This window comes from Triturus cristatus, chromosome 3_2 (genome assembly GCF_964204655.1).
Source record: "Triturus cristatus chromosome 3_2, aTriCri1.1, whole genome shotgun sequence".
NCBI lineage: Eukaryota > Metazoa > Chordata > Amphibia > Caudata > Salamandridae > Triturus > Triturus cristatus.
In genome coordinates, this window is record NC_140584.1 from 693,077,688 (window position 1) to 693,095,737 (window position 18,050).

The following is an 18,050-nucleotide window of genomic DNA, read 5'->3' on the forward strand; positions in this document are numbered from 1 at the left end:
ACAGAGAGACACAGAGAGACAGAGAGACACAGACAGACACAGACAGACAGAGAGACACAGACAGAGAGAGAGAGACACAGACAGAGAGAGAGAGACACAGACAGACAGAGAGACACAGACAGATAGAGACACAGACAGACAGACACAGACAGACAGGAGAGAGAGACAGAGAGAGACAGAGAGAGAGAGAGAAACAGAGAAAGAGAGAGCATCTCTGAACAGACAGACCAAGGATAACATCGGCCGAGGCAATGAGTAGAGGGACTTGAGCCCCTGCCTGGCAATGAGCAAAAAGACGACCAAGGACATAAGCACTTCCCAACACAGGCGACTGAAGACTAGACAATACCACAAAGATTAGAATGCAGCCAACGCTGTGGCGCAAGTTGGACCAGCAGGCCACCAGGTGCCTATGAATGTACCCAGTGTGTACCCACAGACTGGTGCGATAACTGAGCGGAACAGAAACTGTTCCGGAAGTGGAATAGAAAACCATGCTCACAAGAGACAATGGCTTACGGCTACGACTGCCAACATAGGCAAAAAAAAGGTGGAAACACAGCGAAACGCTTGCAAGACAGTCAAAGGCAAGAAAATGAAGGAGTGAACACGCCAGGCTAGCCAGTCGTAGCGTAAACCCAACAATACTCTGGAGAAGTCTGCATCCTCCGAAGAAGGAGAGAACTACGGACCAAACGTAAAATACAAACATGTAAGCTCCAAAGAGAGCTATGCCACCCTTGTGGGTCTTACCAGAGGAGAAGTCCCACAACATATTGCGATAAGCCTGCAGCATGAACTATAGGAAAGTACCCCAGAGGGAAAGACGATGATCCTAAGAGGACCTCTTGGGATCCTCAGTAAGGACCTACACCATCCAGGAAGAACTGTATCTGGGCCATTGTACATACACCACCAAGGAAGAATACCTCCCCAGGCAAAGTAGAATGGCTATACAATAACCAACGAATACCCTACATTGGGTATGTCACATCCCTATAAAAAGGAAGGAAACACCTTGAGATTACTGCTTAGAGGAGCTAAAAAGGGCAGAAACAGCTGTCTAGCTGTACTCTCCGTCTGGGAAATAGCTTGAACCCTGAGACGGACACCAGAGAAAGGCAGTGACAATAATGCAACCAATGCAAGCAAGGCAATAAGTCCGCAACAATGGACTTAAAACAATGTCAATCACGGGAAACCCGACATGAGACGCTGGACCGCTGAGTCCGCATGACTGTCAAAAAGATGGGCCGCATCAATGGGCAAATCTCGGAGACGCTCCTGAACATTCTCAGGAAAACTGCCATCATGCAGCCAAGCATGGCGACACAGAGCATCTGGCCTGGCCATAGCCCAATCCAGAGTCAGAAGTGTCCATGGCTGATCGAATCAAACATTTTGCCAGCTCATGACGATCCTGGAGTATCCGAGTCAGGTCAGCCCGAGGGCCTTCCGTAAGAGAGGGAAGGAAGGAGGCGCTCAACCGAGTCAGAGGGCAAAAGTAGTTCTTGCAAACACACAGGACATGTTCAAGGACTGAATGCCCGAGCTCGCAGACGCCAACATTTGTCTACCACATGTCTCCAACCAGCGAGACTCCCTAGTGGGTGGAAGTATCAGAGGAGAGGACGATGGCAACTAAGCTTAGTCTTCCTGGACGACAAGCCTTGTACCCTAGGGAGTAGGGGCAGACAGGGTCATCTGGAGCCAGGCAATGACGATGTGTGATAGCATGTTCCACAGGGTCTACCAAGGAGGGCCTCGCCCAGGTCCCCAGGTGAGGGGGGGGGGGGTGAATCCCCAGGGGCCTCATCCACCATCAGCAAAGGACATTGCCGGCGTCGAACGTAGTCGAGAAGGCGCCACATCGACAAACGCCGAAGGAGACTCCGTTGGCCGGTGTCTGGACAGCATCGACTCGACATAGACTGTGATGGGAGACTGTGGTGTGGGACGGCGTCGACTCTGGGACAAGTCCCCTGCTGCAGCTGCATCTGACCTCATCGCAGGGAGCCCCACAGGAATGTGCCCTGACACCGTAGGTGGACTGCAGACAGACATTTGAATGGGAAGCCACACGGGTCAAATCCCGACATTACAGTGACTCCGGAACCGGAGTCAGGGTACTTGACTGGTGCCGATGGTGAACCCGCTGGCGAGCTCCCAGTCTGAGTCCCTACCACCTCTGTGGGGCCCAAAGGCGCGCCAGGGAGAGGGGTCGACCCAAAGACGGCCTACAAAGCCTGGAAATAGGCTTTCATATGGGTCCTAGTCGCCCTCAACCCCAGGAAATGGGGAGGGGAGGGGGGGGGGGGGGGGGGTGGTTAGGTAGGGGTCGACTGCTGAGCGACCGTGTCAGGTAGAGACCGGGAGCAGCAGCCACCGACGTCACAGCTACGTGAAGCCGACAGCCTCCATGACTTATTCTTGTGCTTATCTGAGGAAGGCGAGCGACTGCATCGGGAACGACTCCGTGACCTGCCCCGAACAGGAGCCTCAGCTCGAGATGGAGACCAGCGGCGCTTGGACTCTGAACGGAACATGCGGGCGGACAACAATTTCATCCTACGTTCCTACAGGTAGGCCTGGGCTAAAATTTCGTTCCGTTTGCGGAAATTGCGATAATTTGACATTTTTGTGTTCCGCGGAAAGCGCGAAAATGTCAAAATTTCCACATTCCGCAGCTTGGCGATAATTTGTTTCTTGCTCGTGCTGTAAAATAATACATTCTCGCGCGCGATCGCCTTACCTGAATCCCTGCGTTCGCCGACAAGTTTTCTTGATCCGGTCGCGTTCTCCATGAGATGTTGTATTGTTTTAAGCCATTTGCGCTGTCTCGCGACAGTTCGCGCCCGCAGTGACGTCATGCGTCACGCGATCACGTCTTTCTTCTCGCGATCATGGACCGCGAGACAACTGAAAACAAGATGGCTGTGCCCGCGAGCAACCACATGGGTAAGTTGGAGAGCTGCAACCATGCAGAAAAATCTCACGAACATGCGGGAAAAAAACTTCTGCATCTTCGCGATATTTCCGCGTGTTTGTGATAATTAACATTTTCGCGATAATTTGCAAAAGTGGATTTCGCAAATTCCGCCCACCCCTACCTACAGGGACTTCAGCTTCAGACAGGCGTCGCACTCCACAGAGTTGTGGTGCTCACCCAAGCACCACATACAAATCGCGTGCAGATCAGTCGATTACTTCTACCGTGTACAGGTCTCACGCGACTTAAAGCCAGAAGGCATCGGCACACTGTTCCCAGTCGCAAAAAGGCGTCAGGAAGGCCTAAGAAACAGGCCAGAGGAACCGCTTCCCCCGGATCCGCGCTGTAGGCGCGGTAAAGAAGAAAACTAACGTCTACGCGCCAGGAGGTACTTCTATGGCACCACTGACGTCATATCCGTGGACAACGGCAGGGCAGAGCCATTAGACGCCATCCTCCGGCACGCTGAGGTACTGCTGAAAAGTCTTCGGACCCAGTCGGGCGCCTCGAGGACATTCTAAGAGAAGGAATCTGCGGCTAGATGTCTATCAGATAAGGATGGCAAAAGCTTAACCCCATTGCTTTATCTATCAGCAGCATTTGGCATGGTCTTCCATAATGCCTTCTGCAAGTATCAAATTGGTTCTCCTATATCTCTCATCACAACCAACTGGTGAAAATTGATAACCACACCTCAACAGGTGCAATAATATGTATGGTGTCCTTCCCATGATTAAAATGGGGCCCCAGGACTGTTCAATATATACCTGGGACCTCTCGGTACACGACTGATGGATTCTAAAATGTGTGTTGTCAGCTTATTTATGTGTGCTCAAAGACATTTTTATCCTCCGGTCGAGTCTAAGTAAAAGCCAGCAGTGGATGACAAACAACTCTATTCCCAAAATCAGTATTCATCCATATCACGCTTAGGTTCAGAAAAAAGTTTTACACTTCATGCCTTAATGCACTCACTGCATGCCATTCAAATTTCCCTCTCCACCTCTGTAAAATCTTTGGGCTGCAACACTAACACTACATTACATCAACAAGATAGCCCAAACTAGCAATTTATTTCTACTATTACATTATAAGAGAGAACATACCTGGTAACGCTCTCAGCTGAAAAAAGCCACCAAAGGTGTACTTAATTGTTCGCTGGCCATGATCAAGGCTATTTTCATGCCACAGCCTGTCTCAGCAAAAAGAAAATCTGGCCACATCTTATGTTTAAAGCCTTATAATGGCTCCCAATCAAGGCCAGAATAAAATGCAAAAAACATTGTCTTATGTACAATACTCGGAACTTGGAATTTCCACCTATACACACAATTTGATCATCTAGAGCATCAGGACTAAAGACACTTCTCAGCGGAACCCCCACTGATTTCAACACATCTTTCACTGAAATAATCCTTCACTGGTGCCATCGTCCACTACTATTAAGATCTCAACCATATCTCATTACCGGAAATTTTTATAAAACATGAAAATACTTTTTGGCACTTCTTTGAAGTCCTCTTATCCAAGCCATGTATGTCTTTTTCCACTTCTCAGTTTCAAAGTTTTAACCTATAATCTCTTGAACAAACCATTGAAACTTTAAATTGATGTATTGTTCTAAGTAAAGCACACTTATTCCTGTTAGATACAGAAGCACAATAGAAAGGTTAATCTCAATGAGAGGCAAACGTCTTAAGAAGAAGATAAATTATAAATCAAAAGCATAAAAGTCGTAACTTTTTTTTTTTTAAGCAAATGCCTGTTAAGTCATGGTTCAATGGTGTGCACTAATGCAGACAGTTGTACCTGCCATATAGTTGCGTTATATACTGCATAGTCAAGATGATGCGCCAAAGGGCATTTGTGGACTGGGGCACGCTACTCTGAATGTACTTGGATGAAAGTATAAGAGTTTCTAGTGTGGGCTATACGAGAAGTGCTTCAAGTTATAAACTTGTGCTTTCGTTCCTGCAATATGAAGTTTAGTAAAGCAAAATGAGTGCTTAACAGGACACCTAAGCATTTAAGCACTAATGTGTTAGTGGAAGAATGATTGTAAATGCAATACGGTCATGACCAAAGTGGTTCGCACGGTGCAAGTATGATAGAGGCTGCTCTTTGTATGTTGTTTTGCTGAATATGTAGCACATGTGTGTACAATGAAGTAAAGGATAGTAAGCGATAGCTGGGCATGTCTTGTGTTTCGGAGGGAGATTTCCTCAAATTCGAGACAAGTACTATCCTGAGTTGGTTCTTGCCATCTTAGCAATACTTACTGGTTTTGTCTCAAGGTTGTGCGATGTGTTCTCATTGATTTAAAAAGAGTAGTCTTCAGTTTCCCCCCCCCCCCCAATTCCAACAGATCTTGGACGTTTGTCTTTGCAAGTTTGCCTAAGTTTGCTGCCTGTCTAGAGAAAAGCAAACACAAAAAGATGGACGGAGTGCTGAAACTTTTCAGACTCTCTCCCCTAGCCACAGATCTGGGTAGAATCCATCATCGTTCTTTACCTCACTTCGCCAACAAAGTTCAAATCCAGCCATATGCAAATCAGTCTTGACCCTGATCCTCGTGGAATAGTCGAGCCCGTACTGCCAAGCCAGGTCTTCTCTGGACCGGAAACAAGCACCCTGGGACCAGTTTCGGGCTAACAACCCTCATCAGCCAGGTTAGCTTGAATCCAGGGGCAAAGTGAGGAAGGGACCCATGTCGGGCATACCCTGACAACTTAGGGTGAACAAAGTAAACACAAGGAGATGATGAATGGTGCGCTGAAACATTTCAGACACTCACCCCCAGTCTAGAGAGAAGGCCATTACACCAAAGCTTTTCTTCTTGTAAGAAGAGGCGGTCATCTGAGACTTGCCATCATGGACAAAGAGGTTTAGTCTATGAACGTCGGTTCAGCTTTTCTAGGACGAAGGAGGACTCCTTGCAATAAATGACACTTTGGTTCATGCAGAGCCTTGAAAGCTGTGCATCTGGCCTCTGGGTCAGGGAAGTGCTTAACGAATAGGATATGGCACCATAGACAGAGGTTTAGTAGTTTTCTTGCGGATACATTTTGTATTCTCAATACTCAAGCGTCCGGGTAAAATCCATTGAAGAGCCAAAATGAGACATGACAAGGGAGACTGTAGCCTGGATCTTCTGAGGGGCATCTAGAAGTGAGAAAATACACCAAAGAAATTCCATGGAAAAAGCTAATCTTGTCACATGGATCATTTAGAGAATCAGGACAGGTTGGAAACCATATCACTTCTGTGTTGTCATGTCCACAGTTATCTCTGGTGGTGCAGATGGTTGCAAGTGGATAGTTCTTCATTATAGACATGGTTAGTATCACCGTTTTGAGAGTGTTGCGTTAAGGCAGCACTACAGCATCCATTAATCAATGGCTCAGAGCCAGTTACCTGTTCCACAGAGATTTACGTTCTTTGGGAAGGTCAGCTATAGGATGATCAGAGTGTCATTAGCTAAGGTGTAGCCTTATATTTTGAAGTGTTGGACTAAGCCTGCTAGGGGCTGATGTAGCCACGAAAGAGGAATGATGGGATGATAGAGTCAAGTTACTCATGAATAGGCACACAAAAAATGGAGGGAAAGTGAAAATTAATTAAACCTCCCAGGACAATGTTTAAAATATAGTCTGGTGTACAGTGTATGTGGAGAACATATTTTGACTGCTCTTTCAAAAAACCTCTTCATAACTGGTAGTAAAGACCGGTTACCCAGGCACCATTCATGTGGAAAAGGAATCGTAATATATGTTTAACTAGGATTACAAATGTGCAAATTATTGAATAATAACTAATAGTGTGTTTTGGTGCATGTTTACTATTTACACACCCCATCTATTTTGCCACATAATACTCTCATGGTGCAGGCCTTCTTGCAACTTTTATATTCATGTGACATCATACATTTTCAGTTCGAAAAAAGATTTTTAGTTCTAGATGATACATGGATGCATTATAAAGTAGGATTGTAGGGATGGACTAGTTAGTTGTCGGAGAGTGGTTACGCTGGAGTGAATATTTTTTTTAAATCAGTTACATCCCTTTGAAAGTCCCGATTGCAACGAAGCCAAACGGTGAACAAAGCAAGTTTCTTAATAAACTTAAACTGCAAGCTCTTAAAATGGAACAACATCTTGACCTCATACTTTTTTGCTTATTGACTCATGTTTATTTTAGTAAGAATATTTGCCTTAAAATATCACTTATACTAAGTGCAAACTAGTCGCAAGTCGTTATGCCCTTGAGGTAAGTCATATACAAGACGTAGAGAACCGTGCTGCTAGATTGAAGCATTTGGGGTCTGCATCAAATTTACCTTTGTGCCGTAGTAAGCATATATGTAAACACTGTTGATCTGGCACATGAACTACTTGGACATGCCCAAGTTATTGAGTACCATGGCTGTTGAACACCATGTGGCATCAGAAGTATTCTGGTCAAATGTGAAGCTTTGGACAGGTCCAGCGAGCTTGCATCCCAGTCACTGCAAAATCGCAAGATTGAGGAGGCTCTATTAGGTTGATTTCCCTAGACGACAATGTCAAGAAGAGACTGGGGCATGATAACATTTCTCATGGCATTCAGGTCAGACGCTAAGGAATGAATTAGAACTCTTCATGTAACTATCTCTGGTAAACCTGAAATCAAACAAAATTTTATCTAAAACACAAAACGTAACCTAAATTACGTAGGGCAGTCGGAGAACTACTCTCCCCTCAAGAATACATGAAAAGTGCACACATTGTGGGAAGAGTTTCCTGCCAGTGCCCCATGCACTGTTTCAAAAAAAATCAGCAAGAAACATCTAAGGTCTGGGGCTGAAGATATAAGCAAAAGGCACTGTCTGAGCCATAGTCTTAGTTTGTGGCGGGCCGCCTCCGAAAACCCTTGGATAAGGAAGCTAGGGGGTGTTTGAAGGCGCATTGCCCTCGGCCCACTTTGGACTGGAAGGTGGCTTTGACTCCGGAGCTGGACTCTAAGATGGCCACCTTCCTGCCCAAATGTATGAAAGACCCCCTTAAGGGCATCAACCACTCCTGGCGTTCATGTCAGGACAAGCTTTTGGATGCAGTGGGGCCTTTGACAAAAATTTTGGATATGGCTGAGGAGGCAGAGGTTTCTGGCACCACCATATACCGCGACGTTCTGTCGAACTGGGCTCAGCGGGCGATTATCTTTTTGGGTAACGCCAATTGCGACCTGTCTACAGAGCATAGACGCTCGCTTTTGATAAAGCTGGACCCATAACTGGGAGAGTTGGCCGCTTCAGAGGCAGGTGCAGTGGAGTAAGGAGGTCTCTTTGGAGACCCATTTGTGAAAGAGCTGGGCACAAGTTTGTGACCACATCCACTTCGTTGGACAAGGCCCAGTCCAACATCAAACTGGTCTTCCAGACCAGTTTCTCCCAAGGGGGCGGTCGCGGCTGGGGACGCGCGACCGGCTGTGGCTGTAAGCACAATCCCGGTAGGGGACAAGGCTCCGGGCTGGGACAGTACAATTCAACCGCCAACTACACAAACTTCTACCCCACCAGGGGTTAGCAATTCCGCGGGAGAGGCGGATTCAAGAACACCACCAACAGCGGTGGTGGTGCCCACGGTAAGCGTCATACCGGCCGCTCAGGTTTGCATAGGGGGCCGGTTGGCGGCGTTTCAAAGTGCTTGGGCGAACATTACAAAAGACTCATGGGTTTTGCAAACCATAAAGGGTTTTCACATCGAATTTTACGATCTTGCCCGGCAGGAGGCCTTCCCGTGTCACATCACTTTTTCTGTTGCCGATGCGCAGCTGGTCGACGAGGAGGTGGCCGCACTACTTCACAAAGGGGCCATTTGTCGCTCAGCTCCGCACCCCAACGGATTTCTCAACAATCTCTTTTTGGTAGACAAACCCGATGGGGGTCGGCGTCCGGTGATCAACCTAAAAGAATTCAACTGATGGTTGGTCTACCGAAATTTCAAAATTGAGGGGATCCACCTCCTCCGAGACGTCCTTCTTCCGGGCGACTGGATGGTTCAGCTCGACCTCAAGGATGCCTACTTGGTGATTCCCATCCATCCCCCACACCGGCGGTTTTTGCAGTTTAAATGGCGGAACCGGATTTACGAATTCACCGCCCTTCCGTTCGGTCTTTCCTCGTTGCCTTGGCATTTCACAAAGGTGCTCCATCGGGGGTGGAATTTCTCATGGGTCCGGGCGTTCGAATGATTGTTTAACTTGACGACATTTTGCTCATGGCGCAATGTCCCAGGACGCTGACCCGTCAGCTGCAGGGGCTGGGCTTCATCATCAATGCAGACAAGTCGGTCCTCGAGCCAGCCCAGAGCATGGTTTTCTTGTGGTTCGTAGTGGATTCCATCCGCTCTTCCTGGAGTCTACCGTCCAGAAAGATGGCCAAGATTCGACACGCACTGAGACAGACCATCTCCAAAACTCGTACTCCTCTACGTCAGATTGCCCGGGTGGTGGGCTTTCTTTCCTCGTCCATCCAGGCAATCTTTCTGGGGCCCCTGCACTATCGTGCCTTCAGCGCCTGAAAGAACACCATCTCAGAAGAGGTCTGTCATACGACCAGACAGTCCCTCTGACTAAAGAGGTCAAGGAGGAAATGTCGTGGTGGCTTACCCACATGGAAGCCTGGAACGGTCGAGCGATCTTTGGGTCGGTCCCAGACTTGCCCATAGAATCCGATGCCAGCAGGTCGGGGTGGGGCGCCCGTTGGAGAGTCCTCCACCGGCTGTGCCTGGTCATTGGACGAACAGGCTTTGCACATCAATTGCCTCGAACTAATAGCGGGGTCGTTCGCGGAGCAATGCTGGACCAGGGACCGGTTTCTGTTCTGTGTCCTGTTGAAAACGGACAACGTCGCAGCGGTTCACTACATCAACCATCTGGGGGGCCCCCGTTCCCAGGCCTTGGTGAAGGATTTTTGGGACTATTGCCAAGCGCATCACATATTGGTAACAGCGGAGTATCTGCCTGGCCAGGCCAACCAGGTGGCAGATTGGCACTCCAGGCATCTGAAGGACTCCAGCCACTGGAAGCTGGATGTTCGAGTCTTCCAGTGGTTGAACAATTTGTGGGGACCGTTCTCGGTGGACCTTTTTGCGTCCCGCCTGGACCATCAGCTCCCTCGGTTCTTCAGCTGGAGGTCGGATCCCCTCGCGGAAGCTACGGATGCATTTATCCAGGAATGGGCACAGGAACGGAGTTATGCTTTCCCTCCTTCCTCCATGATCGTACACACAGCGGCGCAGATCCTCCGTCAGAGGGCACAGGTGGTGGTGGTGACACCATGTTGGAGGTATCAAGTGTGGTTTCCAGTTCTTCTGGAACTTTCTTGGGATTCTCCAATCCTATTCCCCTGGTTTCCTCATCTCCTTCTGAATGCGGACAAGGAGCTCCATCACCTCATCGCCCAGGGTTCTCTCCACCTCATGGAATGGCGGCTTTCAGGAGACGCTGGTTGCTCCCAGGCCTTTCGGAACCGGCTGAGGCTCTCTTGTCCAAGGCCTGGGCTAGTAGTACCTCCAAGCGGTATCGTTCAGCTTGGTCTAAGTGGATGGGTTGGTGTCTTCGACGGGGTCTGGTTCCCATGGTCGCAGGGGTCGTTCCCATTCTGAATTTTCTTGCAGAGTTGGTTACAGCCGGTCTTGAGCATCGGTCCATTAACGCGGTTCGTTCCGAGATTTCGGCGGCGCATTGCCCAGTTGAAGGTGCTCCTGTTAGAGAACACCCTTTTGTCTGTAGACTCCTCAGGGGTATTCGACTCTCTTTACCCCCCGGAGCCCCGCTACTCTGTTCTTTGGGACGTCAATTTGGTTAGTGAAGCATGCCTCTGAAATTTTTGAGCTACTATCAGATGAGCAGCTAGATTTACGTTTTGTGACAGAAACTTGGCTCAATGAGTTTTCCAACCCAGCTATTGAGTTAGCTATACCTAGGGGTTATAAAATAGCCAGGGTAGATCGCAAAGTGGGTAGAGGTGGTGGAATAGCGGTGGTGATGAGGGAGGAGTGGGTGTTTACCGGAGGAGTCCCAGGCTATTGGGGAGGGAGAGGTATTGAATTTTTTCTATCGTCATATCGCCCCACTTTACACTGGGTGTTACTCTGGTGTATAGACCCCCGGCCCCGCGGGAGCCTTTTTGAAAGCTCTGGATGAGGTAATTGTTCCCAGGGCTAGGCGCGTTTCGAAATTTTTGCTCGTAGGTGATTTTACTATCCATTGGGATCGTGGGGAGGCAAGTGATATGAGGGATTTTCGGGACTCGCTTAATCTGGCTCAACTCACCCAATGGATATGTTCTTCGTCTCATAGTGGGGGGCATAGTTTAGACCTGGTTTATTCCAATTTTCCTCTAAATGTCAAAGAACCCCTGCAAACATCTTGGTCGGATTATTATCTGATCCACTTTTCATGGGCCATTCAGAGGCCACACTTTACTAAGGGACACCTCCAAAATAGACCTTCGCCAAGAATTGACGCTTTGGCTCTGAGCAGGCTTCTGTCAGACACACGTCCATCTGTTGCTACAAATCTGGAGGGAGGTCTAGACAGCTTTTATAATTGGATCTCCCAGGCAGTTCAAAACGTATTTCCTACTCTCGCTAATAAGCAAGCCAGAAATGCCCCTTCTAAGCCGTGGTATACTTGCAAGCTTAAGGAGCTAAAACAGCTCTGCAAAAAACCTAGAACGCAGCTGGAGACTGGCCTACTGCCCCTTGGCTAAAACAGTCCTCTGGAAGGCCCAGAGAGATTATTATGCTGCGATTAGGGAAGCTAAAAGCAGCTACTACACAACAGATTGCTATGTCCAAAAATAATTCTAAGGAAATTTTCTCCATCGTGCAGAGCTTCCTGACCCCTGGAGATGAACGCACCGTCTTACCAGTTGCTGTGGCATGGTGTGAAAGGCTGTCCTGCTTTTTCATCGATAAGATTCAGGCGATTCAGGACAATTTTGGGACCAGCTCTCCCGGGCAGGCAATAGCCTCTTGTAGGAATTCTACAGTGCCCAATTGTCATGTTTCCTCCCCGAGGGGCTTTTCTCCTATTGGCCTGCATGACTCTTTGTCGATCCTTAAATCCTTGAAATCTGGTTACCCGGCGGATCCCTGCCTAGGAAGACTGCTAGCAGCGGCTGATTCTGAAGTCAACACCATTATAAACATGTCACTTCAGACTGCCATTGTTCCACCCGAATGGAAGCAAGCCAAACTACTACCATTATTAAAAAAGGCTTCCCTTGATCTCAACACGCCAGCTAGCTATCGACCCATATCCCTTCTCCCAGCGTTGGCTAAGGTGTTCGAAAAAGCAGTTTATAAGCAGTTGGTCACCTTTGTGGAGTCATCTGGAGCCCTTCATCCTGCCCAATCAGGATTTAGGGACACGTACAGTACGAGACGGCCCTGGTCGAAATATCGGAGGCGATCAGGTAATGTTTGGATGCCGGCGGTAGAGCAGCCCTCATTCTGTTGGACCTCTCCGCCGCGTTCAATACTGTGCCCCACCGTCAATTATTCACCAGTCTTTCAAATATTGAGGTTTCTGGTTTAGCTTGGAGCTGGATTAAATAATTTCTTGAACATAGAACGCAGCAGGTATGGATACCTCCGTTCTCCTCTGCTCCAAGAAGGGTAACTACGGGCGTTTCACAGGGCTCTACCCCGAGTCCTATTCTCTCCAATCTCTATGTTACGCCCCTGATCTATTTAGCAAAGGAATTGTGAGCTAAGATTATAGCTTATGCTGATGACACTCCGCTTCGCTTTACCTGGAAGGAAAACGACTTGTCCGAGACCCTGCGGCAGGAAATCCAGCATAACATGGCCAATTTGGCTGATAGTTCCTTTAGAGAAAGGTATTTATTGGGCTGGCAAGTGAATAATTTTGTTTCTCGGCAAGAGTTTTTTCTCCTGAAGGGGTTACGTTTACAGTGGGGCACAGTACAAAATTATCTTCGGGAGATCTCGTACCCAGCCTTTCTGGATGTCCCCAAGCTGTGTGTGGTGCAATGTCTTAAGGTATAGGAGGATGTAACACTGGTATTTCGCCCTCATGGCGAGCAACAACTTCCTATTGCTTTAAGAAAACCGCATAAGGCAGTCTCCTCCCCCACCATAGGCAGGTGGGTGCGTTGGGTCATGCAAGAAGCTGGTATTGATACTAACCAGTTCGGGGCTCACTCAGCCAGAGGTGCTATGGCTTCAAAGGCTTTTTCTCTGGGAGCCCGTTTGGAAGATTTAATGCGTGCCGCGGATTGGTCCTCCGATTCCACTTTTTAGTTTTATTTCAAAACCGGTGGTGGATGTGGCGCAGTTAGTGGTAAGTAAGCTTTAAACTAGCATAATCTGAGCCTCCGGTCCCAACATAGAATCGAAATTTGCCTAGCATAGTAACGGTAAGTCCATGCTTGATGTTTGTTGCAATGTTTCATTGGCGACTTGCGAACGGCCTGCTTCGCAGATTTCTCACGTGGTTTACCTCCTTTTAGGCAATGATGGTTTCAAACAAGACCAGTGATTTCGGCGTTACTTGCGCAAAGAGAAGGGACACCTAAGATGGGAGACCTTTCTACGTGCCACGGAAACTGTGAAAGGATTATAATTGGACTGGGGACTGTTGACCTCATGGGAGTTGTAGTCTAGTGGCAGGATTGTTGATTTTTTTGTGGTTTGAAACAAGCTTTTTTCCCCTATGTGTGGGATAAAATAGTTTATATTGCTTTTCTGGCTGCTGAAAAATTTGTGTTCTTAATAAAGCGAAGAAGGAAAAGCATAATCCTTGCCTCCGTGTCCTTAATAGAATTGAAACTTACCGTTAACTATGCTAGGCAAATTTCGATTCATGTGTAAACAGCCTCATGAAATTAAACAAACGCATGGTGCCCTGATACAGAACATCTTCTTAGCGATTTTCATTGCGAGTCACTAGAACATGGTCTGCTGAGGAATATCTCATTGTCTAGTTCTCAAAAAAAAACAAAAAAAAAAAAAAAACAGAACTAGATAATTGTAACAAGACGACACAGCAAAAACAACGAAGTATAGAATCAATCAAGTAATTTTGTTTCAAAATAAAAGAATTTTAATTGTGACTATCGGTGTTGCATGAAATACATGTATCATTTTCACCTATAAACATTTTAGAATACATACGTCTTTACCTCCTTTGGAGTTTTGTGAGCTGCACAAAGGAAAATCCACTGTTCAGTTGCAGTCATCTGAGTGCATGTATCTGGATGACATTCACTCTGCAAACACAAATTAACAAAACTTTAATGTCTGAAAACAAAATTCATTCTTCGAGAAAACGTAAATGAGAAACTTACCAGTGAATTTCTATATTAAAAGGCGAGAGTCACAAAATATTTTTTTGTCTTATGCATGAACATTTATGAGAAAGTCGCTATTAAGTCATTAATACGAGAGATGCCCACAAAGAAAAAAGTTTGTGAAAAGGAACAATCCAAGTCCTTCTATTTGGACTGAATGAGAACAGCGCCACTTCTTGACCAGTGACCGGAAATGCCAAAACAGCAGGCAGTGAGGCCAGAACATATGCACGTCTTTCACGCTATCCATATACTTATCTGTCCTGTATAAGCTCCCACCCAAGTACTTTGTAGAAAATAATGAATAAGAGGATTTCCAAATGCCTGCAGTGGCATGTGTTCTTTTTTTTTTAAGAAATGGGCTGAGCACTAGAAAAAACCTTGTCCTGAATGTCCAAAGTCAGGAAAAACGAAGTTTTTAAAGGGGTACTTGTCTACAGAGGAAATTAATTTTAATATTTAGGAACATAAAAGTGCAGCAGTGGTCCAGGAAGACTAATAAATACAGATAGCAGACAAAGGATCACCATTGAAACTATACATTTATGCATGCACTAAAATGTATTAACGGGAGCCACACATCTCTTTTGCTGATCAGTTTGCCAGGAGAGTTTTCAGAAAAATTGCAAATTGTTTTGGGGGATTTTTTTCTTGGAGCTCATTAACACAGACACAGGTCTCTGTGGGCCAATGGCTCATCTCCGATCGCCCTGAAACTGCTCATTGGTGGATGCCAGGTATATAATGGGTTTTCAAAAAGTCTAGCAGCAGTTATGGCTTGGGGTAGATCCAATCCCCCTGGACAGTACAAAAACATGTCAATATCGTGTATTTTCAAAATCCTGCTCCCATTAAGGAAATTGCTGGTGGATAGCACACCTCCCTCTGCCAGACAGGCATGTCAGGTAACAGTATGGATAATGTCCATTTTCAGAAAATTCACATACTTTCCAAAAATGAGTTCCTATCTGAGAGCGGTAGAAGGGATCTACCAAAAACATGCATCCTTTGGTTTTTCGAGAGTGGTGATAACAGATGAAGTAAATGTTTTCAATGTGTTTCGCTCAGCCCACAGACGCTAATGAAACAGTGCGGGTGGTAGACCTGAGGAAATTCGGCCTAAGTGCTGCCTGAGGCTTCTGTGCTTTAGTAGCAAAGGTCAAGACTTGGCCTATGTGTAAAAAAAAAAAAAAAAAAAAAAAAAAAGAAATCAACACTAAAATTTGTCAACTGCACATTTGTAATGAATTACTTGTGGGCTTTAGACGTGGTGACTGGCAGGCTGCTAGGTTTTGCAAACATTACAGAAATCAGAAATGTTGCTAAATCTCCCAATTTTCGTTCTAGTTCTTATAGTAGCATGCCTATGGAAAAGCGCTACCCACATGTTATGTTAACCTGGGTTTCTTGACAGTGAAAAAAAACAGACAGGTACGCAGAGGGGTTCTTGTCTCTTCATGCAAATCAACAATGCTTCTCAGTAATATTCTTTTGGACACTAAGCAAGCCATTGGCATTAATCTATAAACAAAGGCTATTGCTAAATGGATTACATTTTCAACATCTACATAACTGAAATATTTGATTTATAAACAAATTGCATTGCTAAACAAAAGGCTGACCAGGAAACCATATTTAAAAAAGTAGCCCCTTTCTTTTTAACACAAAATTATGCAAGCCTGCTGTTTAATAGGCTTAAGTCAAAGCAAAAAGACGAATAGGACAGGTATTTTTAATTCTCTGGAGTCTCCCAGGGGCGCAGGAATGCCCAACATGCAAAAACGTTCAGGATTCATTGTGTCCATAAACAAAGTCTTTCATTATTACACCTGTAGTATTTTTGGAAACATGCGGGCCTTTGAATTAAACCAGGTAGTTAGTGGCCTAATGTACATTGATAGAAAAACACATTTATCCTAAAACTCATGCACAACATAGGAACATCAAATGTGAGGGAGGATACTCCTCGCCAATTTGGTACAGATCTATACACTAAGGGGCTAATTTCTCTCTTTTTAAGAAAAAATTAAGTAAATTCATTTGTATTCAAATACTTCAACAGAAAATAATTTCAAATTCAAAATCAATCAAATAAATCTGGACACTCATTAGCCTACTTCAAAATATACACGAGGGTTTGGTTCGATAAACATGCTGTAATTGTGTAGCCCTCTGGAATGGTCCACCGATGTGACAGCGCAGCTATGAACCAATTCATGGTTCAACAAGAGAAAAAAAATCTTCAAGTGAAGCGAAAAACCTTATAAAAAATATCTTAGACTGACGTATGCTTGTCAGCCTCACAACAAAAAGAAAAACAGTAATTGGAACGGCAGCACTGGGGAGCGAAGGAGTGCAATCATAGTCACTCTGGAGCTGCAGCAGAACATCTAGTTTTATTTACTCTCAAACAGGTGAATAGATGCTTATACTATGACTTATTTTTAATCCTCTTCTCTGCAGCAGTATGCATAAAGTGTACAATCAGGCCATTATCCAACTAACGTAGTAGCAATGGCGGAGTTGTTTTTATTGGTTATCGATCAAATGTAAAATTGACCAACACAACCATATCACAAATTGATGGTGAATTGTATTCATCAGAGTCAAATGTGTACACCAACCAAGAAGAATTCTTTGTATTAACGTTTGCTAAATTGCTGCATCATCAGAGTCAAATGTGTACACCAACCAAGAAGAATTCTTTGTATTAACGTTTGCTAAATTGCTGCATCATCGAGTTCTTAATGAGTATATACTACCGGACATTTAGTACCCAACATCAAAATAATAACATGAAAAGCTTTACCTGGAGTTTGACTGCAAGTCCATTAAGTTCAAGACAAAACTGTCTGAAATGTAAAATATACGCTTGTCAATGCCACTGAAAAACATTTGGAAATGTGTAAACAAGCAATATGTGAAAACGCTAACAAAGTAATGAAACTAATTCAAATGGTTTCTTTACAAGAAATGAAATAAGGGAAAATGCACATACCTGAAACAATTTTCCCAAGCAGTTTGAGAATGGGCTTGTAGGTCAAAATACAATTTACTTTTTTAACTAGACACTTCAGCAGAAGTACACTCATTTAACAATTATGAGCTATGATTAGAAGACAGGCTTCCTCAATGCCGCAATTTAAACGCAATCGCTATTCCATTTAGATGACCCAACTTTCGAAAACACGGAATCCAGAGGATGCCCACATTAGGGTAACCCTTTTCCCTTCTTAAGCGAGTCACTCCTAAACACGAATATTTTAGCAATGTTCCTTCCATGAGTCAGCATTGCTTCAGCAGACGCTATAAATGAACTTTCCACAGGCTCCAAGTGTTTGCTTACAGCATATCATGAAGGCCCCGTAATCCTTGAGACTCTGGTAACCTTTGGCCTTTAAGTGATGTCACGGCATCCATTTAGCAGAAAAATATTCTTTAGCAGAAGAAGATTGCTTAAAAAGAAAGAAAAGCTGGAAGATCTAATACCTGGTTAACATTAACAATAGTTCTATCTCTACACTGGTGCGGGACCAGGGGAGGTGGAAGTTAAGGGGATATGGTGTTAACACTGTGAGCCATAAGCCTGGGGCTTTTATGAGTTGGTTTGTAGGACTAGAGGGAGAAGAGAGGACAACATTTGTCAATTTGCTATAGTGAGCACCAAAACATGCTCTAAAACACCGGTTGCATAACTAGAGA

At 45.5% G+C, this 18,050-nt stretch overlaps 1 protein-coding gene across 3 annotated transcripts in view; it reads right to left on the reverse strand.

Annotated features, from left to right (window-relative positions):
* The window catches only part of MOB4 (MOB family member 4, phocein), a 178,021-nt gene that overhangs the window by 100,826 nt on the left and 59,145 nt on the right, over window positions 1-18,050 (reverse strand). For all 3 annotated transcript variants that reach the window (XM_085648743.1, XM_085648742.1, XM_085648744.1), the window contains exons 4-5: window positions 17,158-17,200; window positions 14,181-14,267 (exon numbers count right to left, since the gene is read on the reverse strand). In XM_085648743.1, the coding sequence (XP_085504869.1) occupies window positions 14,181-14,267; window positions 17,158-17,200 (130 nt within the window). The remainder of the gene's footprint in view (window positions 1-14,180; window positions 14,268-17,157; window positions 17,201-18,050) is intronic.